This window comes from Clytia hemisphaerica, unplaced genomic scaffold (assembly GCF_902728285.1).
Source record: "Clytia hemisphaerica strain Z4C2 unplaced genomic scaffold, Clytia hemisphaerica genome assembly, whole genome shotgun sequence".
In the NCBI taxonomy this organism is placed as follows: Eukaryota; Metazoa; Cnidaria; class Hydrozoa; order Leptothecata; family Clytiidae; genus Clytia; species Clytia hemisphaerica.
Window position 1 is genome coordinate 564,158 of NW_027103721.1, and position 25,772 is coordinate 589,929.

General features: G+C 35.1%; 2 protein-coding genes across 3 annotated transcripts; both read right to left on the minus strand.

Annotated features, from left to right (window-relative positions):
* Positions 1-7,898: 7,898 nt before the first annotated feature.
* LOC136804328 (radixin-like) lies at positions 7,899-18,662 on the minus strand. 2 transcript variants are annotated; one of them, XM_067061034.1, is made up of 9 exons: positions 18,518-18,662; positions 12,589-12,910; positions 11,964-12,186; positions 11,327-11,570; positions 10,524-10,783; positions 9,748-9,876; positions 9,338-9,515; positions 8,617-8,787; positions 7,899-8,214 (listed from the first exon to the last, which is right to left on the minus strand). In XM_067061034.1, exons 1-9 carry the CDS (start codon positions 18,590-18,592, stop codon positions 8,050-8,052), a joined length of 1,767 nt encoding a protein of 588 aa, XP_066917135.1. In that variant the 5' UTR covers positions 18,593-18,662; the 3' UTR covers positions 7,899-8,049. The 2 variants fall into 2 exon arrangements, with proteins under 2 accessions (XP_066917135.1, XP_066917136.1); XM_067061035.1 differs by lacking the exon at positions 18,518-18,662 and adding an exon at positions 14,567-14,684.
* A 2,608-nt stretch (positions 18,663-21,270) lies between these two features.
* LOC136804329 (radixin-like) lies at positions 21,271-25,187 on the minus strand. The gene is made up of 5 exons (XM_067061036.1): positions 24,591-25,187; positions 23,991-24,234; positions 23,126-23,692; positions 22,734-22,904; positions 21,271-22,323 (listed from the first exon to the last, which is right to left on the minus strand). The coding sequence occupies exons 1-5, from the start codon at positions 25,142-25,144 to the stop codon at positions 22,159-22,161; spliced, it is 1,701 nt and encodes a 566-aa protein (XP_066917137.1). The 5' UTR covers positions 25,145-25,187; the 3' UTR covers positions 21,271-22,158.
* Between the last annotated feature and the right edge of the window lie 585 nt (positions 25,188-25,772).

Here is a 25,772-nt window from a genome sequence, read left to right on the forward strand (position 1 = left end):
TTAAGTTTTCGATTTTAGAGTAGGACCATCTGACCGCGTCCCATCTCATTTTTTATGTCGAAACACTAAAAAAAAAACACATTCGCGTTAAGGGGCGGCACCTCATGTGACCAATGGGGAGTGCCTTTAGCTTTAATCTCCATTCCATACTTTTTGATTTCAAAGAAATCGACATACTTTAGGCGTACAAACTCTCTCGGGTAGAAACTTTCAGGTTGAAAAATCGCGAAATTTACGCCATATAATTTCGCGAATTTGACTAAAAAGTTTGTACTCCTGTAGTGTGCGTAATAAAGAGTTTTCTGGAAAGTGGGTGCTTTTCCTTTTTCAGAAACTTATCAACACACTTTTGCATCATATCAAAAAATTATACACCGTTGAAAATATATTCTCGAGGAAAATTATCTAAAGTAGCAGAATGGGCAGTGGGATTCTTTTGTAAAAAAATGGTCGTATGGGAAAAGTCCGATAGAGTTGAGGAGCAAACTTTTATCTGTACAGGGTGTCCCTAATTAAAGTATCGAGTTTGAACATGCGATTGAGTAGAAAAGTTTGTGTGTGTTATCGCTAAAATATAAGAACGTTCTCCATCACACAGGCTTATTAGAAAAGGTAGTTACAACGTATAAATTAATCGTAATGACAAAGAAAAAAGAGGGAGAGCTTAAAATACAATTTTGTGAACGCGCACTTAAAACTTTCTACTCATAGTTATAACAAATCTGATGCAAATACAGGGTGTCCCTAATTAAAGTATCGAGTCGAAACACAACTATGAGTAGAAAGTTTTATAATATATAAATTGTAAAATTACTTATTGACTGTCGGCGCAGCAGAGATTTTCATGCTAAATTTTTGTTCAGTCGGGACAAACAAAATTTCTTGAGGAAACGAAGATGTAGTCATTGAACCCGACTACTAAACCTCTCCGATGGTATATTGGTCCGCCTCTTTAGAGCTTTAGCGTGGGTGGCCGCCAATACGCTATCAGAATATCAGATAAATTTTCAGATAGCGAGTCGGTATGTCTGATCAAGAATTTATTATACACTGGATATACAAGTAACAGATTTTTGCCGATTTCTCGTGTACTAGCTATGTCCGCAGTAATGATATTATTGTTCACTTTCCTTCCCTCATTAAATGTTTTTTCGAAGCATTTTTATTGCATTCCTTATCGAAAACCACTCATCCAATTCCCAAAAGAGACTTAAAACTTTCCTGTGAGAGTCAGATTCTTCCACTTAATTGATAATTATAAGTCGTTATGACGTTTCAAGCTGTGAGAAAGATGCAAAAGACGTGTTGTGTATAAGAAATTGAATGTTGACACCGGAAATTTTCAAACTTCAACCTCAAAAAAACGACCTTGTCACCACGTGCCTCCAAAGGATTGTCATACCACAGTGGAGCCAAGACACTCAAGTCTTATGTATGCTAATTTCAGCTCTCCTGGGGACAGTCTTGGAAAGATATTTCCAATTGAAAATTTCGTGTCACTATCAGCATTTTATTTGAATTTCTTGTCTGATGATGATTTTCTCACACCAGATTTCACAAATATGTATATCCAGCTTGGTATGCTAGCCTTTACTTTCAAACTTTTTTTTCTGCAAATGTACAAAAAGAAAGAGCTAGAGAACTTTTTTAAAATAAGACTGATAAACATTTTTTTAAATCCGACATCTTTGAGCCGCCATGACAGTTGTCCTTTGCGGACAAAGCTTGAACATCAATTGTTTTCTAAAACAATGAAAATACAATGATCGCCCTCCATCGTTTTATGAGTCGTTTATCCAATGTATAATAAATCTTTGGTCTGATTATGGAAAAAATTCATTCTCTTGAAGGGTTGATTTTTAAACTTTGGCTCGGACATACGTCACGTTACCTTGCAAACTTAGTTTAGTACATCCCCAGGAATTATGGAAAGATATGCAGGTTATGTCTCTGAGATGACACTCTTCCATTGAATCGTTTCTACCTTTGTTAAAGTCTGTTCACAATATGAGTGTGCACTCTTTTTTCTTTTACCTATAACTTTTGAAGGAATTCTTCAATCTTTTTAAATTTGGTGTCGTTGGAAAGATATTTGTGAGTGGAACAATTTGAAATAAAAAATTTTTTAAAGAAATTCCAAAAACGAAGATGAAAATAAAGAAGAAAAATCAAGATTCCTTGTAGAGAAATTTCACTTAAATATTTATTCAATATAAAGTTATGATACTAAAGTCTGTCTCAAAATAATTCGAACGAATTTTGTTGTTTTTTATTACTTTATAGAGTCAACCAGCAATAAACTTTTGATTGAATGAATGTTTTTGAAAATTTTTTTCACAGTGATGATGATCTAAGATTGTTGAATCACTCCTATGAAAATGGTAACTATACCACATTTCTAAAAGAAGTTGTATTTTTTCTTCTTCATTTTTCATTTTCATTTTTCTTTTTTTTTCCAAATATTTTACTAGATAATATTCCACTCACAATTATCTTTTTAAAGCACAGAATTGCTATCTAATTGGAATTCTATCAAAAGTTAGAGCCTTTTTTTGTCTCTTATAAACGTCAATCAGCTTATAACTTTGTTTGATATCTTTCGACTGATACACCTAAATAACCATTTCCATCCGATATACAAATTAAAATATGGAAATACACGGTATGCCATCACGCCTCTAAATAATACGAGGCAAGTGATGTTCGTGACGTAATTGCCCCCGCAGGAGCGCAGCGACGAGGAGGCACTTATAGTTTCACGCATAGATATTGGACTGGAATCTCGAATTTTTGCGTTTTTTGTTTTGTTTTGTTTTGTCGCGCAAGCCTACCCGTAGTTAGTCTCTTCCGTAAATGTTCGGTTTTTTTTCCGGGACGGCAGTTGCTAGCCTAAAAACTTGTTCTTTATAATAGCAAGCGCCGTGGGCATTTTACTCAGCTTTCGACAGTAGATTCTATTCCGCTTGTAGAATTTTGCCCGATTGGTCAACATGCAGGAAATGGAATGAAGAAGTTTCTGGAAGTTTTTTTAAATTCAAGCTCTCGTCAAAATACTTATACGCATTTACTTTTAGACAGGAGACCCGTCGTGTGTTTTTTTATAAATTGATGTACACAAGACGGGTTCGAGCTGTGAGTCCAATATTGGACTCACATTTTTTACAGTGGGAAATTCGAATTTAGCGCTGTCCTCACTTACTAAAATAAAAACCAAATTTCGAAAGTTGCGCTTTCTCTAAGAAAGTGTGACCAGTAAAAGAATAACAAAATTTGATTGGCTATGTTTTCAACCGTTATTAGGATCTGAGAAATTCAAATTCTCAGCCCGTACCATGCTATACATTTCGCCATCAGTTTATCAAAGAAAAAATCATAGCATGGATTCCCAGGCTTTACTTTTGACTTTCGGAATATCTCCTTCGGAATGTCTTAGACATTCAGGAGATTGATTCATTTTTCGACCCAAACAGTTTGTCCCCAATAATGAACAATGATTAGAATTATAATAGTAGAACAATGATTGAATATGGACAAAAAGTGATTATTGTTGGTGGTTGAATTGGCAACGAAATTCCACTGTAACTAAATTTATTCGACAATCGTCATTCAACATTCTCTACTCCCAACAAGAATGCTTAAAGATCCTGTGTTATGGTACTTCGACAGTAAGTACAAATATTTTTTTCTTTGTGTACTTTTATAAGACTTGCTTTTATTAATCTTTTATGTTTAGCCTGTGTTCTTGTTGATACTTACCAGGCACTATTTGGGAAATTATTATCAAAGATTGAAAGAAACTTTTGTGAACAATTTTTGAGGAAATTTCAGTACACTCACCATATAGGCGGTCATCGAAAAATTGTTCTATTCGCGTCACCCGCCCGCATCAAATTTTCTGCTGATTTTCCGGTGCGGAGCATTGAGTTTCAAGCCGAAGGCTAGAGGTCAATCTCCTTGGTAGGATTTGAAGCCAACAAATCCTACCAAAGTTGCGCGGCCTTGAGCGACCCGCCTGGTTTTTACACAAATGACAGATTGAAACTAAAATTTACCGCTTCATTTTGAAAAATATATCACTCGAAAACAAAGGAATTGCTAGATTCAATCCGTCATCAAAAATACGGCGCATATTTTAAGGCTTCAATTTTTCTTGCCTGAGAAAGGTTAGAGATTGACCTCTAGCCTTCGGCTTGAAACTCAATGGTGCGGAGATGCGGAAAAAATCTGGGAAAAGCAATTTGTTCTTTTAAATTATAGCTTTTTTCTCAATTGCTCTGACGACCATCGAAAAATTGTTTTGCGTTACCACCCACCCCTGAGTTACTGGCGTCATAAAAAACCAAAAAACCCGGGAATGTTTTTGACCGCCCGCATACATTTTTAACACCCGTTGCAACGCGAACAGAGCATTTTTTCGATGACCGCCATATCATCTAATTTCATGATTCTTATTTTCCCTTTAAGCTTTTTATGAATGAGGATTCGTTTACATTGACAACGCAATATTACCTCGTTACTGCTACTATTACCACCTTACGCGCATGATTTTCCATCCTTCTACACGATATTGCTGTTACAACTGCAAGATAACTGGCATATCTTTTTAATGTAAACAATTTTGTCCATGAGATCCCTTATTATGCCGTTGGAAAAAGTTCTGAATGTACGCTATTTCCTGTTAATACCTGCTTCCTGCTCATTAATATTGCCTCGTTACTGATACTATTACCACGTTACGTCCTATCGTCTTCCATCCTTTACACAATGCTGTTACAGCTTCTAGATTACTGGTAAATCCATTTAATGTAAACAATTTTGGATCACGATATCCTTTGTTAAACCGTTGGAAAAACTCGTTGAAGTACGTTGTTACCTGTCAATTTTTGGTTCCTGCTCGTTATGTTTCTGGCTCATAGCATTTCTTATGCTGTTTGGTTCTATTCATTTATATTTCAAATTGGTTGAAACAAATGTAGTTGCATGTCTTTTGACTGGTTTAGTATCTGTCTGTAACTGTCTGTAATTGATTCTACCTGGACACTTTTCCTAATGAATGTTTTAAGATTCGTATTTTATTCTTTGTAAAAAGTAATTCACATTTTTAGAAAACAAATGTTTCATTCATGTTAGCTTTTTCATTGATATATCAAAGAAAATGCTGAGAAGAATCATTCTAACTATTCCAAATCATTTCCAAACTTTTGCTATAAAGCATTAAAAAGCCTTAATTCCCGGGGGGGGGGGGTACTAGGGCAAGATGGGTTACGGGGATGCTCCGCTGGTCAGGGTACCTTTTTTGACCTGCACGAGTCCCAGGTAGGGTCGCAAAAACACCAAAATAGAAAAATCAGTCCCCCGTAGGGTGCCTATTTTTGGATAATTTGGGGAAAAAGTAGAAAATTTGAGAAAATTTTGGAATTTCACTCCCATTCAGGGTCACTTTTATCGCAAATTTCGAGTCCCACGTAGGGTCCATTTTTCGAACGTCAGCGGAGCACCCCCGTCGGTCGACAAGGGTAGTACCCCCCGGGCCTTAATTAGCATTAATTAGTTTTTACAATCATTTGTACTAGCGGGTGGCAGTTAGTGAAAGCTATGGCTAGTTTATAAAAAGATCTATTCGAATTACAGAAACTACTTTATGCAACCTTCCAGCTTAGCGAACCAATATTTTTGGTTCGAATTACACAATTACTGTACTGGAAAAGTCGAATAGCAGATATTTCAATAAGAAAGCGTCGACTTACAGTGGGTACTACACAATTTAGCATTCTCTGGGAAATCTAACGTGTGACGATAAACTATAAGAATTTCATCGCGCATGTCTCTGTCACATTTCTATGGAAAAGTCGAAGTTGGAAAGCACATACCCTCATGTTAAGCTCAAACTGATTTTATCATTATATTTTACATTTTATCAGTTACATTTTATATCGTATATCCAGTCTCTTACGCTTCTTCTGAGACTTACATGAACACACCCATGTCTCACAGCCCCGGTGGAACTTTATCCAACAGTGGGGATAAAAATTTTCTATCAAAGTCCCAATGGGGATAGAAATTCTATTGTCTACCTAGCTTAAAATATCCAGTGGGGATGGTTTTGGACAGCAATTTTTTGTATTGAATTTCGAATGGGGATGAAATCAAAGTCAATTACCCAGTGTAGCTGAAATTGTGGGGTATTTTGTCCACCGGGGACAAAAACTTGGCCAAAATTTTCAGTAGGGCTGGGGTCCCAGCGGGTCTGTGAGACAGGGGTGTATAAATATAAGCGAAATTGAGTGCGAGACAATTGGATTCGTGACCTGTCAAAAACAAACTACCATAAAATCTGATTAGGTTGCTGGATTTCTATGAAATTTTCCCAAGATGGTCTCAAGAAAATATACCCATCTGAAAACCATGTGTTTTGAGTGGTTTGTAAGATCACAGGTCTCTATCACAGGTTAAAATAGCCGTACTAATTTTCTAAGGAAAAATTACCCATTTTTAGTACTTTTGACTTTCAGCTTCAGTAGACAAGCTTGTTCAAATATTTTTTCTGCATTTGGTCAGTACTAAATTGGGTCTTATTTGTGGGGATATTCGTAGTCTAAACTCAACTAATCAACTCTTCAGATGACTCCAAAGTTGAAAATTGACGAAATTTTGGTTGCTAGGCAACCTAGGCTGGCTGCTAGGAGCAAAATATCAAAACTTTCGAATATGTATTCAGACTCTACATTTCATATGCTTTCAGAAAATATATAGTTTTACAGGTGTATATGAAGCCATCAAAAAGTCATTCTTCATCGCATTTGCCTAGGTGTCAAAGGGAACCCTAAAATACAAAAATAATGTACGGATCCAAAGGGTTAGAGCATTAGTCAAACAAAACCTGCCTGTAAAACCTTTCTGGGAAGTTCAAGCCCTACTAAGTTTCATGCTAGAAAATTTATACTGCAAGGCTTCATGAAAATAATAGAATTTATTCTTCTTATCAATACGACTAAAAATAATTTATAATGTGTAAAAATAATTTGACAAGTTTGTTTTTATATCTCATCAATGAAATAGTAAGGCAACTTTTTTTCAGATGAGGAAAGACATCTAAATCAGCACATCCAAATAATATAAAATAAAGGAAAAATATTTACATTCAAAGAAACGAAAAACGGTAAACATGAAACAGGAAAATTTCTAACAACTTTACAGCAAACGAAATAGGTTTGTCATTTGAAATTCTCAAATATAAATAAACCCAAGTTGTTTTGATGTCCTGGTCCAACATGAAAGATTGGCGCGTTTGAAGTTGCAATAATAGGGGGGGGGTTTCATGGTTGGCGGAGGAGCGGAATCGGCCCTTTTTTCGGACGGAGTGGCGGAATTTGGCGAAAACTCAGACGGAATTACGGAAATTGGGTTCTCTGACGGAGACGGAAAATTAGACAATTTTAGTGCGGAAAAACGGAATTAGCAAAAAGATTTGCGGAATTTCGGAATTAGTAAAAGATATTCAAAATTTGCGGAATTTTCGACAAAAATATTGAATTTCAAAGGAATTTTCGGTGACGGAATTTTGGTTCAATTTAAGACGGTTTGACGGAAATTGGAGAAAAAATTGACGGACTTGCGGAATCGGGTACCCCCTGAAACCTCCCCCATAATACATGCTTTGGGTGGGATTAGCTTTTGATAGTTAAGCTTCTTTTACTGCTGGCAATCACCGATACAGTTAAGCAAGGTAAGTCAAAGCTTCTACCACAAACCTAATAACTTGCGAGTTTATGTATCTACCCTTTTGAAGTCGGAGGAGCAACTGAAATGGTTTGAAACAACCAACAGTTTTGACCAGCAAGTTCGAGGGTGATAGCGCTGACTTACTCCCCGCTTACTCCTCAGCCTGCTGGAATCTGTATAATTGAAAAACTAATCGTCCTCACCAATTAAAACACAGGGGATACATGAGGATACATGAAGCTGCTACAACCTGATTGAAAAACGATTGTTGACTTTGACGTGACACAAACAAACATAAACAAAAAAACTATCATGAATCTTGAATGTTTACATGCATTCGAATTCATCAATACGTTGTCTTGTGTTTCCTTGTCGAATTTGTCGAAGTGTTTTGTATTTATCACGACCTTCTTTCAAGTTTCCTTCGTGCAACAAATCTTCACGTGATAATTTTCCTTCATCTCTTGCCAAATTCAATTCTTCACCAAGAGACTAAAAACGAAATTAAAAGTGAAAGAATATTATACCAAATCATGAGCCAGCTAATATCGAATTCCTTACATTCATTATATAAAAGCATTCTCCCAGCTGGCACACAATGTTGTTTCAACGATTTTCTAACGTTATATGAACGTTGTGAACGTTAGAAAAACGTTGAAACAACGTTGTGTGCCAGCTGGTCTAATTTTCCTTTAAGAAGGGCAAATTTAGGTTCGAGGATACCATGGAAAGGCATTAGATTAAATACTGCTTTTTTGGGTAAAAGAAATTAGACAGTTCACGAATTAAAAGGGTTTCTTTAGACGATCAAAGAAAAATTAAAATCACTGATGGTGTATTAAAAACAAAAAAGAGTCACACATTAAGTAAGGAATTCAAAAGAATCACAATTACCTTCAGTTGAGCACGTAACGTATCATTTTTATCAGCAGCAGATGTATATTCTAGTTCTCTGTTATCATTTTCTCCTTCTTCGAAATCTTTACCAACATTCTCAGCATCTTCATCACCTTCATCCGTTTCCACCATAGCTGCTGGTGGTGTTGAAATGATCTTCAGTAATTCCTAAGATCAAGAACGATTTTATTATTAAAAGATAAACAAAGCAGAGTCAAAAAAGGATCTCTAAGGATTCAGTCGAAAATTCTCTTCCATAACCACCTTCTGCAAGCGTTCATTGGCAACCAATTGATATTGATGAGGTTTGACCATAGTAACTACACAAACCCAAAGGTTTTCAACATATATATTGAAAAAATCCTGATAGTTTGGAGTAGCGTCACAAAACCCACTCAGTAGCAGCCCCAGTAACTGGTTAGGATAATGAGGATGCTCATCCGGTTTAACCTTCAATGGGCTAATATGCAAACAGAGCAGGTTGTGATCTATAAGCAATCGAGGGCGACCCAAAGCTTCTCTTTTCTCTGAGCGTGTAGATATGGGAGGGCGCAACTCCGTGGATTTCTCCACTTACCCTTGATTCGTCTCCTAAGTTGCTGAGCAACAAGCAGAGAGTCATCAAGTACCATTTTGGTATAACCCGGCTAAAAGTCGAACCCACAACGCTTGCGCACCTTAGCCGGATACTCTACTTTCTACTCTTATGGCCACTTACTTGTTTTTGTTCTTCTTCTCGTTGTTGAGATTCAGCCAATTCTTGTTGTAACTTTTCAGCTTCTTTTTGTTTCTCTTCGATCTGTGCTGCACGACTTTCAGCTTCTAAGCGTGCGGCCTCCAAGCGTTGTTCGTATTCTTCACGCTCGATACGATCGTTTGCAGCTTCTTCTTCAAGTCTGTGGAGGAATACATTCATTTTTAGAAGGGCCGACAATTTGATTCTTTTTGGATTGGCCAGCGAGGGAATAAAAAGTGAATCGGGACCCTTTTAAGGTGCCAACATCTATGTTGTCCAAAGAAATCGTATAAATTTGAAACGTTTTGCCGCTGGACAGCTCTTCAGTCCAAACTTACAAAGCGAAATCATGAGACCTCGTTTAGAAAAGAAAAAGAAGTAAAAGCTCTCACTTTTTTCGTTCTTCTTCAGCTTCTAGTTTGAGTTGTTGTAAACGGGCAGCTTCTTCTTCCGCCTCTTTCCGCCTTCGTTCTTTGTCTTCCGCCTCTGCTTTCGCTTTGTCAAGAGCCTCCTGTGCTAATCTGAAAATATTTAGAGATTTAACATTTAATTTTTTAAGTTCATATACAAAATTGTATTTTTCAATTAAAAAAAATATTTTCATGTAAAGAAATTTCGGATCGTTCAGAACCCTTTTCCAAGTCAACTGAGAAATGACAAGAAATTTGGGAACTTGATCCATGCAACAGGATAAAGCAACTATATGGCTAATAACAACTCACTATCGTTACATAGGAAGTAATACTTGGTTGTTAAAGCATTCTTCGCCACGGCATGACGTCAGAGCTGTGGTACAACAGAGCACTTACTAAAGATTAATTATGTGTTTTCAGTAAACATAATCTTTTAGTGAGTTTAAACCATAATGTTTGTTTTACCCTCGAAATCATTAGATCTTATTGGTTGAAAAAGATGTCACATGACTTTCCGTGGCAAAGAATTGACGAGCTGAAGTGTCCAATACCGTTTAAAGAAACCATGCAAAAACATGTGCAAATTCAATGAGAAAAGAATCCGCGTCAACGAGCCCGCGCGTCTGTATTACTAAAATGCCGTCAATCACAATCGAAAGTGTTCATGCGGCACTTAAGGGTCTCAAGCAAAATTTGTAAGCATCGGAGTTGGATGAAAGATCATTTTGGCATTCTATTTTTTTTTGTTTGCATACCTTGCTTCTTCTTCAAACTGTTTTAGACGAGCTTCCAATTCTTTCTTTTCTCTTTCCGCGTCCTCTCTAGCTTGTTTTTCTTTGTTCAATTTGTTACGTTCGGCGCGTCGTGCTTCTTTTTCCTCTTTCGCTTTCGATTTCATTTGTTGGACTTCGATGGTGTCGGCTTTTCGTCTGCGCATGTATAATTCGTGATTTCCAACGCATAAGGATAAGATACGTTTATTGATTCGAAGTCGAGTGACGTAAAAGATAAAATCCTGAAAAAAATCACAAAACCATCAACGACCTCAATTCTTGTCAATCAAAATCATACTTTGAGAGAAGAAAACTATTGCTGATTCACTTAAAAGATTCGTTAACAATTTTTCCCGCCGAAATTAAATTGATTGATCATTTTCCTGCGAAATTAACTCTCACCGAAATTAGAAATTTTTATATTTCACTGACTCTGAATTTTGATATTATTCACGGATAAGATTGTTTACTTTCGATTAGAATCAGTCCTAATAGTATTAGATTATCCCATGACTATTGCTAAAAAATACACATTCAAAACCTTTCCATCGTATTTATCATACCCGGAGAGGGGGGGGGGGCACTCGAAATATGATCAGATCACCCTTGTGTGCAATTTTTCTCATGTTTGCTGCATACCTCCTTTGCTCATTTCTACCCTTACAGTGCACTTTAGGAAGCTTGGAAAATATACCCTTAAGGGCTCCACGTATTTACCTTGAGTGCCCCCACCCGGGTTATGATATCTGCTTTCTTTTAACAAGTTATAGAAAAGGCGTTCTTACTGGCGATTTCTTGTCAATGGGTTTGATATTAAATCGCTTGTCACTGAATGAGATGTTTCGAATTTCACTCCAAGGGAAACCGATCTTCGGTGTGAGGCGATCTTCCTTTTCGTAAATATTCAATCCCAGTGCGTCGACACCTAAGAAGAGCTCTGTTCCCTTCTTGTTTTTGATTTCGAAATAATTGACTCCGTACATTTCCAAATCTTGTGCAATTTTAAGGTACTCAACTCGAGCATCTTCTCTAGTAGCAAAAGAAATTTTGAAAATTGTAAGTTAAGTACAACTTCAGATTTTAAAGCTCGAAAATCAAAGAATGTTATTATTACAGAATATTTCGGATCTTCAAGCAACCATTTTCAGGCCAATTTAGTATGTGACAAGAAATTTTGGAGCTTGATCCTTGATAAAGGAATTGAACCCAGAAATAATAAACTGAAGCAAAAAATTCGTATGCTTTTTCAATACCGTTGAGCAAAATTTGGTCTCTATTAGTATACCTTCTACACAAGGCTGTAACTTTTATCTTAGAAAGATAATAATACAATTTTGTATTGCTCATCAATATTGTTATCAATATACAATGCCAGGTCGACAAATCTTAGAGACAGATCTTGGCAATTCCTTTGACACTTACTTCATCATATCGTTAAGTTGTTTCCACCATTGAATGATCCGTTCCTCCCATTCCGCATCTGTTAAACTATGTTGTTCTTTTACTTTCTCTGGTAACAATTTCTCTTTAGAATCCCCAACTTTATACGAAGCTTCATCATAATCACCATATTTAGCTTGCATAGCGTATGATGCTAAGAGGACAGATGTCTCTGGTGGACAGTACACCGTCTCGTTGAGAACACCTAGAAAGCGAAAATAGTTTATATCTTACCACGTTTGGATGTATCCTTAAAATTGTCTTTAGTAAGGAAAAACAAGAGAGTTTCCACTAGCAAGAATCGATTCTACTTCAAGGGTAACTCCTGGATGACATTCGTCCCGGATTCTTAATCGCGCTAATAACATAAGGATTTGATGACTGACTGTGTCCGAAATATTTCATATTTATTAAATTGTATAAGAAGGTAAACTCGGATTAGATTTATATATTTAAAATGTTCTTTGGAATAAGTGATTTATTCTACGAAAGAAATTTTTCAAAATCAAATTCCCTGTCAATGTTGGACTGATAGGGGTGTAAGAGCAGGTACTCTTAGGTCTAGTAGACAATGTTGAACTGAGGCAAGTTTAAAACCCATAAATACCTTCTTTAACTTGGGAGAAGAACAACTTTTGTGTGATCATTTGAATCAGTTCTCCTTCAACTTCTTCAGGGTGAAATTTGGCTAAGAATTTAAATTCATATGGCGCGTCTTTACTTTCACGTTTAATATCCTGTGCAGAGACTTTTTTGTTTAGTTTCAACCATGCTGTGTAGCCTTTACCATCTTCATATTGTAGGCCGAAGAACCAGATTTCACGAATGCCAATTGTTTTGACGACTTGATCGAAAAGTTGTTTTCCTGTTGCATTGCTGGCGATTGGAAATTCAAGCTCTGCATCAACAGTGGTTACTTTAACGTTGGTCTAAAAGAGAAATAAAATGTTTTGAAGTCATTCCCAGTTCATGTTTCACTTTTCATGATTTTGATAGCGCTATAGGCCAATCAGTAGAATTAAAATTTGGTGCAAGTGGATCTGGGTACAAGTAATACACGGATTGCAATGCATAGTCACAACATGTGATTACTCGAAAAAGTTCACGTGATTTTATTACCATGTTACTTGCTTTACAACTTACAGCTGATAGCTTTATTAGTGACAATAAATTCGAACCAATCAGAAATAAATGTCTAACAAGCACATACAATTTTGAGTAAAAGCGTGATTTGTCTTCAAACTTTAATTTTGCAAAACTTTCAAAATGTTTCCAAACAAGGTCTCTGTGGTTCGTTTTTAAAAGATAACATTAACTTAACTATCGATGAAAATCAGAAAATCAGTGAAAAAAGTTACCTTTAAATATATTTTTAGGAAACGGAGCCATGAGTTTTCTCAAATACACCCCTTTGTCATAGACACGGTAGGAGGCCCGCCCCGCTAGAGAATCTGGCAAAAATTTATTCGTTAATGATGGGAAAAATTCCCTACAATCCCAGACCCACTGGAGAATTGGCTTTGTTTTTGATTCGAAATTCAATGTAAGAAAAATTGCGCCCCAAAATCATCCCTACATGATCTATTTTTCCTATGTATAAAACCATGAACATATAAACGACTGGACATCTATCTTTTATTGCCTCTTTGAAGCGAGCTTCGTTGCCGCCTGTTTTTCAAAATTTGTATGAAAAATCCGACAATATTCTGTCATAATTTTATTTCTTTGAATTATTTAGGTAAAAAGATTGATAGAGCTTGAACATTACTCCTAATGGACAAAAAAATTATTTTCGAATTTTTTTACAAGTTTGTAATATATTTCATCAATATTTTCAACTCTAAAATGCAGAATTTCAACTGCGTGTATACTTTTGAATCCCTTTTGTCACTCCAATAATTTTTTTTATGACTTGAAAAAATAGCTTGCCAAAGTTTAGAGACTGTGTCATAAGAATATCAAAATTAGAATGCGACACTCTCTAAAATTATTAGACACTTTTAAGTCAAAATTTAGAAATATTAGCCGGAGTTTTGACAAGCTGACGAAGATTTTGCCTCTGTTATCTTTGTTATGGTATAGATAAAAGACTTGAGAAGAGTAGAACAACAGAGACTTTTGTCGAAGTTTCGACGTTGCTAGCAAGGTACTCCCAAGTGGTATATCATCAAAATCTATTGTTTCATTTTATGCTTTTAACGAGGCGGCAACGAAGCTAGCAGCCCTTTCTACAAAAAGACAAATGAGATGGGTGTCCAGTCGTTTATATGTTCATGATAAAACATATGATCTAAAGCTCTGATAAGCAGTATCATGCAATTAGCCCCTCAAGTAATCAGATACTTCACTAGAAAGTAAAACTAAGCAATTAGTAGCAATTAAAAAGTACTGAAAATCAACAACCGGCAAAAAGAAACACATCATAAGTTATCCATATCACGACTTCATGGCGACTTCATGGCGACTTTGCAGCAAGAGCCATTTAAACACAACAAAATCAAACTCACTCCAGAAGTTTTGACAAGAGCTAGAACCAGTTAAATACAACAAAATCAAATCACAATTACTATTGATTTTAATCTTACTTTCGGTGTTTTGTCAACTTTGGCTTTGATTTGCATGTTGGTATGAACTTTTTATCAATCAGTCAGCTCTCAAAATTCGATTCTTTGCCTTGATCAAGCAGAATGCTGTTTTCGTCTTTCCTTTATAACGACTAACTATGATTTGAGCCATGAGAAAGATTGTAGGAAGATATTAAGGAAAAGAAATAGGTATACGATGGTGGAAAGAAGAAAAGATTGGACTCACTTCCTAAGATAAGAATCTATCAGAAGGTTATTAAGTATTCATTTAGAGTACGTTTGACCATGAAAAGGGAAGCTGATCACGGATGCAAAGTCGTTTGACGTCGTTTGGAAAGTAAAACAGGATATACAATTTGCATTTGACCAAATATAGAGATATGACAGTGAAGTCGTCATCTTTTCGTTCATTGATTGGATGCGGAAATATAAATGAACACAATATAGGAAGTGAAGATAGGATAGTAAATGTGACGTTGAGTCTTTTCAAAGTCAAAGTCAGACATATGCATACATAACCACGACGTAGTCCTTGGCAGTTTGCAAGTTTCTTTGACTAGCTATAACACTAAAATAAGTTTCTCATTTGAAATCTCTGCATCGAGGATTTCGGTTTTGACTTCATAGTTTTCCCTTTCTAGGGGCCCTACTAAACTGAGAGGATCAAATATTGATTTAAGAGGTAGATTTTTGAATTTTAAGGTGCTGAAAGTGCTACTCTAGGACCCAATCGGAGTCAATGTGAAAGAAATTTTTGAAAAATTAATTGAAGCATTTGAAGTATGTTTATTTGGCAAAATATTGAGGGGCCATCCTTTCATCTTAAAATCCTGAGATATCACCTTTGTTTAAGGTGGTCGTTAACAAACTTTTTGAAAATGTCAAAAAATATTCAAATTGAAATATCTCAAAATATATAAATGATATATTGTTGAAATTTTGTATGATGATACTTCATTATTATCTTGATCTAAAAATAGAAAAAAAAGTTAGAAATTTCAAAGACGGGGGTCATGACGTCATTTCTAAAAATAGATATCAAAATCTTGTGGCAGAAGAATCTCAACAACCAGATGGAGTTAGATTTTGATATTTGGCAGTTATGTTACAATATTGACCTACTGTGTTTTGAGTGAAAAATTTTTTTAAAAAAATCAAAAACCGGGGGTAAAAACGCAAAAAACTGTTTTTTTAAATTTTGAAATCAACAAAACATTTTTTGAAAAATCTGTTTCACTCAAAACACCCCTTGCACTATGAGAAAGCTGTGTACAAAATTCCAAGTAAATCGGACCAGCCAATCCTGAGATTCTTCCGCCACAAGATTGAAAACCCCCGGTTTTGCTGTTTTGCGCAAACTGGCCTTAAAACTATTTTTTGCTGTAGAAAGAGGAAAAAAAGCTTTCAATATGGGATTTTTGACAGATTTCAGTTGAACTTGATGCACTGATCCAATTTTCACCTTAAGAAAGAAAGTAAAGCCATTTTCTTTTGCATGTCTCAGCAAATTTATGGTGTCGGGCAGAACCCTGAGATTACCGCAAACATACAAAAAAGTTGCGTAAACCTTACTTTTGCTTGCGAAAAAGCTTAAATTTGGTGAAAAGTGATTGAAAAGTATTCCCTAACCCTTTCATTGGTTAAAGTAACACATTTCACTGTAATAAAGCAAATTTTTATCCCTATTACTTGAAATAAAAGCTGCGCTCAAGTCTAATAAAGAGCACTTTCACTTTCACTTTTGCGAAAACCCCGAAATACACCAAAATCAACTATATCACTATCAAAATCCAACTAAATGTGTATGGATAGCTTCAAGATGAAGTTATGGACGTTTTAAACAATAAATTATCAATTAAATAACTAAAAAGAGAGAGAAAACAGAAGAAACATTACACGTACCTGTCACACATTGTGTGGCGCTGAAATTTGATCCCAAGGGGAAGGAAATTAGAAAGTTTATCAAGTAAAAATGTTCCTTGGAGTTTTGAGAAGCTCTTTATATAAAAAGGAAGCATCAAACATCACTTACTACAAGAAAATAAGCCATGAAACAGCCATTTTCACAGCCATTTCCCAAAAATCCACACTTGAAATTTGACTAGATTCAAGATGGCGGATTTGTTTTGATTGTCATAAATCCGGAACTATCAACAGTACCGGTGTAAAATTTTCCGGGAATGTTCTTTGTGGCTCTAAGTAGCGACAGTAAAAATTTGGAGTCGCTCCAAGAACCAGAAGGGCTAATATTGCGATTTTCGTGACGGGCGGCAGGGTGGGCGTTTGGGGCGGACCACAAAATCTGCTCAGGTACGTGTCTAAAGACCTAAAGTTTTCTACTTTCCTCTTCTTTATATGAAATAAAACTTCGGGATATTGTTTAGCAAGGTTCAATCTTTAATTTAAACCCGAAATTGAAAATTCGACCCGAAAAAGATGATCCTATCTCAGAAGTGTTAACGACCACCTTAACCTCCAAAGTTGTATTAGGATATCATCCATTTTACAGATTCAACCCTCGGTAAAAAAAAATGGCTGCGGATATCCAAAACATTACTGACCGAATAACATTAATCTCAATACCCAGGACAATTTTTCATGTAGAGGTTAGAAAATATTAATGAAATAGTTCCAAAAACTACATTTGTAAGGATACGATTTTTTATACACTTTACACTGGAAAGTCTAGTCTTATTTACTATAAATTGAAATGAAGTTTTTTTGAGTGAAGTAGAATTTCAAAAACACACTTCTTTTCTCGCGAACGGAAATCAAAAGGAGGCGCTGCCCTGACCACAAGAATGAGTAATTTGAAACATTAAATCACTAATGAGCAAAGTGGGGAAGAGCAGTACAATTTTTGTAATTAAAGGTATACTGAACCACCTTTGATTGGTACACAATACTTCATCGTAGAGGTTTTTTGAGAAGTTAGAAGTCACTGCCATTACAGAATTACGACATCTGACAAAAATAACACATCTCTGTCAAAGTCAATTCAAACATAAAAATGCTTCTTTTGGCTGAGAGAGGTTTATTTTCTTTCAATATCAAAGTCCCTGGTATGCAAAGAATAGAATGTTTTGTAAGAAAACAACACAAATGTATCTACTGAAAGAGCTCTTTTAAAAGACTGACGACTCCACGTGATTGTAGCCATTTTTCAAAAGTTTTGATAGCTCCGTATAGAGCCAGGTGATATAAAAAAGGATTGATGAGGCCTTTCAAAACTACATTAAGTAAAAATGATCCGATTCAGACAGTAAAGTCTCAAATTTCAAAGAAAATCAACTTTCACCGGCCTAATAGAAGATCGTAGGCACATTTTCACACATTGCAACCGTGTTAGTTAAATTATAAAATCTTTGTTTTTAACTTCATACATAGCACATTAAGTTCAATAAGATTAGTCGAAACCAACGTAGCTAAACTGACCCTCCTAAATTCCTTTTAAACCAACGAGTCAAATCATTTTCTAGTTCACACTTTCTTTAAAAAACAGAACATTTTAAGAACAATACTGGGCCTGGATGAATTTTAAGTAAATTAGTAAAAATAGCACAGTAGTAGAACAGCCCAGCTTTATAAAAAATTACTGGCAATTGAAAAAAAGAGTGTATTGACAAAAACAGGAAAGAAGATTGTATAGTATCTTTAAAAGAAAATAAGCAGGGAATAGATTACAAAGAATTTCTAATTCTACTCTATTTTTTACAGACACACTGTAGACCAATTACTTCATAACATTACGTAATGATCTTATAATAATAACTCTTATGGATAACAAAAAACGTAACGCCCTCTTTACTTTGAATTATAAACCCCCTTCAAACTACATAGCCATCACTTAATCCATGAAATTTGACTTTAAACTGGGAAGTGCGTGTCCCTTACCCTTCAAAGTAACCATTACATCAAAAAAATTTGAAGAAATAGTAAAAAATAACAAACCTTGTTTTTCATTTTGACGCTTTCGTCTCCAGTACGCTTCTTATCAAGAGCAAATTTAGTTGACGAATAAGCCATTCTTTCACAAAACGACGAAATTCAAGAAGAGAAAAGTAAACTTGATTATTCAGCCACAACAAAGGCTCCTATGAAAACAAAAAAGATAAAGAAAAGAGATTAAGAAGATACACAAAGTTTTGTAGAAATAAAAAAGGGACAAAATTGACATTTGTCTTTTCTATCTTCTGTTGAAGGATGTAAAAACGTTTATTAGGCAAATATAAGTAAATCCTAGTAATGTACCCCCTGGTTTTTATAACAGTTTAATGAGCAAATAGATATTTTCAAGGAACAAAGAACAAACATAACGTTATAGGCTATTTAAATAGTATTTTGGTAATCCCAAAAAAAAAATTATAAAGCAAGCTGATAGAACTTCAGAAAAATTATCATACGCCCATTTTCAAAAATTCAGATTGAAGAATATCAAATTCACTTCAAAAAGTCTTTCTAAATTTATGAAGTGTATAATATATATTGCATTGGGAAAATTTTTTCTTATATAGGAAAAAAATCTAAACAAGTTGTTATGAACTTGTGAAAATTCAACATATCTTAAGAAAATTTTTATAGTCCCCTAGGTTACCATTTTGTTCGCAAATTTTGGTAAATATAAGTTGAATAACCAAATAAGGATATGAAATTTAACGAGTGTTGTTTACGCAACTGCTACTTCAAAAGATCCTTGTAAAAATAAATAAAAGATTTCAAAAAGTATTTTTTTGAAGAGGTCTCTGCTGAAATGGTATTCCAAAATGGCTTGGAATGGAATGTTATTACAATTACCAAAATTGTGATGACTCACCACTATTCTAAAAATTACATTACACTCTGATATATTATGTTCATGATTTCATGACTCGAAGATTGAGCAATTTCATACTATCCCTGAGGATACGCTGGTCGAATTTAAAACAAACAGGCCAATATAACAGTAAAAGGGTAAAAAACTAAAATACTTCAATTCCACCAAAAAAAAAAGAATAAGATAAGAACAATTAAAAACTCAAAAGTGTGAAAAAATGCAAATCCTCACAAAGTTTCTGTGTTAGAGACCTTCCAACCTTGATGACATCAACAAAGAAGATATAAATTAAGATTTGGGCTAGACAAGAGAGATATTCATTAACAGAAAGATAATATTTATTCTTGAAATCACCAAGGTTAACGTTTAGTGAGAAATCTAGAATCTTCAACATTAAGCAATTATTCGTTCTTAAACATCTTGACTCATAACACCATCTATCATTAAGCTAACATCGATCCAAAGCAGACTATCTAACCTGTTTTCTCTCAAAACAAATAAAAGAATCCTGGCGGGATTTTGGCCTCTAGTTATGAGTTGAAATAATATTCAAGGTTTATTGGGTCAAGTATGGATATGGACCAAGGCTCGACCAAAACTAAAAATTCTGTTTTAGATTTAAAAAACATAGACCTTTTTAGTAGGATTTAAAGTTTTTTAAAAGAACAAATTAAGACCAATCTGTATCTTTAACTTTTACCTGAAGTAAGAAAAAAACATAAAGAAATAGAACTTCAACCTTATAAACAAAAAGCATGCAATCTTGGCGTATGTTCTTTATTATAATTTAGTTTCAGTAACTAACTCATGTTTATTGATACCTGAAAAGATAATGAAAATTCAAATTACAATAATGCTCAGTAAAGAATGCATTTGTGGCGATAGTAGCCATGAAAACGAGGAAACATTCTCGGTTATCTCAGCTGACACAACACGTGAAAATAACGTTCATCTGACTTCAATGTGAGGCAAGTTAGCAAACGTTGAAGAAACCTTGCGTGACAACCAGCTGGGGTCTGAGCAATCAATGATAATCATATTCATTACATTGTGTTATCTACGGATTTCAACCAGTAGTTGCAAACTAAAACTTTGTTCTCCAGCTAAAATTTGCCAGCACTGGCGAAAACCGGGATGCTTCCGTAGAAAACATTAGTACTAGTAATCGTATGGTTTGGAGTGCAATTAACGATTAATCACGAGTAACAAAGGAGAAAATAGTAATTTGCACGAGTCCGAAGGACGAGTGCAAATTACGGTATTTTCTCCTTTGTTACGTAAAATTTCTTTGTTTTTTATTATATAGTAAAAAAAGTCTCTGACACAGGACTTGGGAGAGAAAAGAATAAGGGGACAAAAGTGTCCCCCCCGCCGAAGAGTGCAAAAAGTGGTAATAGTGCAATTAACGATTCGAGTAATTTTGCACGGCTGACGATTACGTCATTAATATCATGAATAAGAGCATACAATTAATCATTTTCTTACCTCTGACGAATGACATCTTCATTTCCCGTTTCCCATTTCCTGTATCTAGCTATAAAAATCAAAACAGGTTGAAATTTTAACGAAAAACCACTAGGCTAGGTGGAGGCTCATTTTTAATACTTCCATGTGAAATTATCAAATCTTTAAAAGCTAATTAATGTGATTAACGATCTCTTGATAGAAAGTATGAAGGCATGGAAATTCAATTAACAAATAGGCGAACAACTCTGGATTCGATCTCGTAAATTCATAAATTGTATCTCGAAAGATGATCAACTTTTTGGACCAAAGGAGCTTTAAAACTCTGTCAATCTGTAAAAACCTATCTAATATGTATAACGAGAATAAACAAACATATTTAGGCAAAAGCAACAAAAAAAGGACGAAATCAAAAAGAAATAAATCTAACTAAAAATGAAAAGAAAATTTTTTTATTAGAAAGGTGAAAATATATCTTAAAAATTTCTGTTAAATTCTACGTACAAGAAATCGGGAGATCTTGAGAATTAGGTTTGGAAGAGAAAGAAAAAAACCCACAGCTCTTTCAGAATATGAAATAATTGAAAAGACAATGACTGCACACAAAACGGAGTTCACTTGATTTGTTGGAGCAGAAAAAGGTATAGTTATCTCGAAAGTAAGTTAAAAGTAATCAAATACTAACTATGTAGTAGTAATATAAATCTGATGAAAAAGAACTGCTAAACAAAACGTAATACTTATGATTGTTGATGAGAAAATAAACAAAAAAATGAATTAAAAATCAGCACAAAAATGAAAATTGGCTCACGTTTAAAAAATCACTTAAAAAATTTCAGTGAAAAAGATTTAAAGTTCCAAGATGAGGAAAGTTCCAAGATGAGGAAAATTCTTGATCGAATCTCAATATCAAATCAAATTCATACTGAGATAGAAGAAAAAATAAAGTTATTTCCTCTAGTTCTTCAAATCGGAACCTGTCAGATTTTTCCTTGAGCGAAAACGAATTTTCAAAATAAAATGAAAATTGAAAATTATAAGTCAAAATAATTTCTAACAAACTTGCACAAAAAGGCCAATGCCATAACCATTGTCCCTGTTTTTGTTCTATATTAGTCCCAAAATAATCAATACTAGACTTTTTTTTCTTAATACTTTTAATATAAAATCTTTTTAATTTCAGAAATGTTCATGTGTTCATGTTGTTTTGTTTTCGATGGAAATAATTCTTGGGTTTTCGTTTTAAATAAATTCATTCTGCAACTGTAAAAAAGGTTCCAAAAATTTTGAAACATTCGTTCGTGTTCATTTTCTTTTACAAAGATTCGAATTCATCAATACGTTGTCTTGTGTTTCCTTGTCGGATTTGTCGAAGTGTTTTGTATTTATCACGACCTTCTTTCAAGTTCCCTTCGTGCAACAAATCTTCATGTGTTAATTGAGCTGAATCACGAGCTTGATTCAATTCGTCACTCAGGCTCTGTAAAGATAATAAAGCAATAACGAATAAACATTGATGGTCAGGAACCTTCAGTCAACAGTTAAAGTTTGCAGGTTAGAAGACGCAGGAAAATTCGCTTCAGATTAATATGACTGCCGACATATGTATGGAAAAATGTTGAAGTCGAAAATCCAGATAAAATACTCGGAAAATTAAGCCTTATATTAGAGTTTTTCTGAGGAACCATTAAGTTCCTGGTGGTGAACTCTGATTCAGTAATGTCAAATTCTAAACAATTTTTCTACAGCTTCAATTTGCCACTACTGCCAAAACCCCGGGCATTTCCATAGAATTAATTGCTTCATGAATAATGCATTGCGCGCTGTGGCACTGCTTTGAGACAGGGAAAAGCAAACACGCAAAATATATTGACAAACAACATCACTTACAGCCAATTGGTTCTTGAGCCGTTCATTCTTGTCTTGTTCCGAAGTGTATTCCAATTCACGATTGTCCATTTCAGCTTCTTCCAGATCAGCACCGTGTTCATTGGAGGTTTCTTCAGCCTCATCTGTTTGTACCATGATGGTAGGTGGTGTCGAAATGATCTTCAATAATTCCTACGCAAGGATGGAAAGTAAAAGAAAGCTTGCTTAGAATTAAAAAACAACAACTAAAACATTGACGACAAGAAATTTTCAAAAATTGATCAAAACTTCTTATATCAACTCTTTCTCAAAAAATAGACTTGCAGAATGCGGTGACAAACAAAGATCTTCCCAAACAGGTTGACGGTAAAGAATAGGGCAAGACTAAAATAAAAGACTTTTTGTTCCCTTACCTGTTTCTGTTCATCTTCACGACGTTGAGATTCAGCCAATTCTTGTTGTAATCTCTCTGCTTCTCTTTGCTTCTCTTCGATCTCGACCGCGCGGCGTTCAGCTTCTTCGGCGGCGGCTGCGGCGCGTTGTTCGTATTCTTCTTTAGCGATTCTCTGAGAGGCCGCTTCCTCTTCCAATTTCTGTCGTTCGATTTCAGCTTGTCTCTTCAATTCTTCAAGACGGGCAGCCTCTTCCTCAGCTCTTTTTCTTAATCCCTCTTTTCGGATGGCGTCCTCTTTAGCTTGGTCAAGCGCTTGTTGAGCGACTTTAGCTTCCTCTTCGAATTTTCTCAGACGATCGGCCATTTCGAGCTTTTCACGTTCGGCATCTTCACGGGCCTGTTTCTCGCGCGTCAATCGAGCTCTTTCTTGTTGTTTAGCCAATTTCTCTTCGCGTGCTTGTGCTTTCATCTGTTGGACTTCGATGGTGTCGGGTTTTCGTCGTCTCATGTATAATTCGTGATTACCCATGCTCAACGACAAGATTCGCTTATTGATTCGTAATCGGTCGACGTAAAATACAAATTCCTAATAAAACATATATTGAATTTGAAGTCGCTATACCTATTAATTGGCAGTTTTCTGACTGATCCACGCAATTTGTTAGAAATCAACCAGAAACTTTTTCAAGAGTTGTTAGATGAACTAAAATGCAAAAAAAGTGACACCGGAGAACGTGCCCCCATGTTTCAGTAGTTATTTTTTTAAAGACGCTGTAAAATTAAGAGCTGATAACTTTGAGTGTTCGAATTTTCATTTCAGACGAAATCAAAGATTTTCAAAATTTTGTATACCTAACTTCAAAAGGAAATACAGTAAAACTTACAGGCGCCTTCTTATCAATGGGTTTGATAACGAATTTTTTATCGTTGAAAGAAATGTTACGGATTTCACTCCATGGGAAACCAATTTTGGGAGTCAATTTGTCACTTTGTTCGTAAATATTCAATCCCAATGCGTCAACGCCAAGGAATAGTTTGGTTCCTTTCTTGTTTTTGATTTCGAAATAATTGACTCCGTACATTTCCAAATCTTGTGCGATTTTGAGGTATTCAAGTACAGCATCGTCCCTGAAAATCAAGTATTTTGATGAGAAAGAAAAGTTGGAATGCAAACTATAACAGATTATAAATTTTATATGACAATTCGACAAACTCATTCAGAAAAAATAAAATTGATGAGTGTCGAATTTAGAATAAAGTTTCAGCTGTTGCAGGTTATTGTGTGAATTATTTTTGGACAGTACTCACGAATCAGCTCTCAATCAATCAATCAATCAATCAATCAATCAATCAATCAATCAATCAATCAATCAATCAATCAATCAATCAATCAATCAATCAATCAATCAATCAATCAATCAATCAATCAATCAATCAATCAATCTAATCAGTAAATCGATCAATCAGTCAATCAATCAATGTACCTGAGCATTTCTTTGTGTTCAGCCCACCAGTTGACAATACGTTCTTCCCATTGAGAATGGCTCATTTTGTGCTGGTTCAATACTCTTTGTGGCAATAAACGATCCTTCGATAAAAATCCTTGGGTGTGTGTTTCAGGTTTATAATCTCCATATTTGACTTGCATAGCGTACGAGGATAAAAGAACTGAAGTTTCAGGCGGACAGTACACCTCTTCAGTTAGTATAGAGTCTTTAACTTGGTAATAAATAAGTTTTCGTGTGACTTCTTGAATTAATTCATTTGCGACATCTTCAGGGAAAAATTTGGAGCGGAATTTAAATTGGTATGGTGTTTCCTTTTTGATATCTTGTGACGTCACTTTTTTGTTTAATTTTAACCACGTTGTATCACCTTTTGTATCGACATATTGCAGACCGAAAAACCAGATTTCTCTCAAACCAATAGTTTTGACGACTTGATCGAAGAGTTGTTTACCAGAGGTACTGGGTTGGATGGCAAACTCCAGTTCGGCGTCCATAGTGGTGACGCGAACACTGATTGGCTTTGAAGGCATCTTGATTTATTTTTTGTTATCTACCTAGTGAAAGAAAAAAGGAACTCATAGATTTATATTTGATAATTATTGGTAAGAGCACTTAGTTTCAGCGCCAGATTTCTGAAGTCAGGGCCAGAAGTCACTTGGCCGAGACTTGTATTAGGGGTTACCTATTCATGAGGTCATGATGGTAATGAACTATTTTGATAGATGCTCTCAGCCTGGAAACTGTTAATCTGTATTAATCAACAGTGCTGTAAATAAGAAATTTTTTGTAGTTTTGCCAATGTAACGGTACGGTTTGAGCATGAGGTCTGGTCTAGAAATTTTGGGATGATAACATCTCAAGGCAAGGTTGTGAAAGAACAAACTTTTTAAACCAGTTCTTATAATTATGATTTGGTAAGTATGTATGACATAGTTCGGAAGGGGGTCACTACCCCCCCTACCCTAGAGCTACCCCCCTACCCTAGGTTCTTCCCCCTTTTAAAATTTGATGCTACCCCCCTCAAAATTTTAAAATCCTACAAAAGAAAATAGAACACACTGCATTGCGAAAAAAATAGAATCATTTTGAATCGAATGTTTCAAACATACTAAACAATTAATAAAGAAGACGTTGCATTGTAAATTAAAAATAAAACTT

Bases quoted from the DNA above. Each gene is read 5' to 3' on its own strand.
- LOC136804328 (XM_067061034.1), bottom strand. From the start codon at position 18,592: ATGGCTTATTCGTCAACTAAATTTGCTCTTGATAAGAAGCGTACTGGA. The intron at 9,877-10,523 runs GTATGCAAACAA...AAATATTTTCAG, and splicing joins CAGTTTGAAGAAGAAGCAAG to ATTAGCACAGGAGGCTCTTG. The intron at 9,516-9,747 runs GTGAGAGCTTTT...ATTCCTCCACAG, and splicing joins GCTGAAGAAGAACGAAAAAA to ACTTGAAGAAGAAGCTGCAA.
- LOC136804329 (XM_067061036.1), bottom strand. From the start codon at position 25,144: ATGCCTTCAAAGCCAATCAGTGTTCGCGTCACCACTATGGACGCCGAA. The intron at 23,693-23,990 runs GTAAGTTTTACT...ATGTTTTATTAG, and splicing joins CCATTGATAAGAAGGCGCCT to GAATTTGTATTTTACGTCGA. The intron at 22,324-22,733 runs GTAAGTGATGTT...TTATCTTTACAG, and splicing joins GGCTCAAGAACCAATTGGCT to AGCCTGAGTGACGAATTGAA.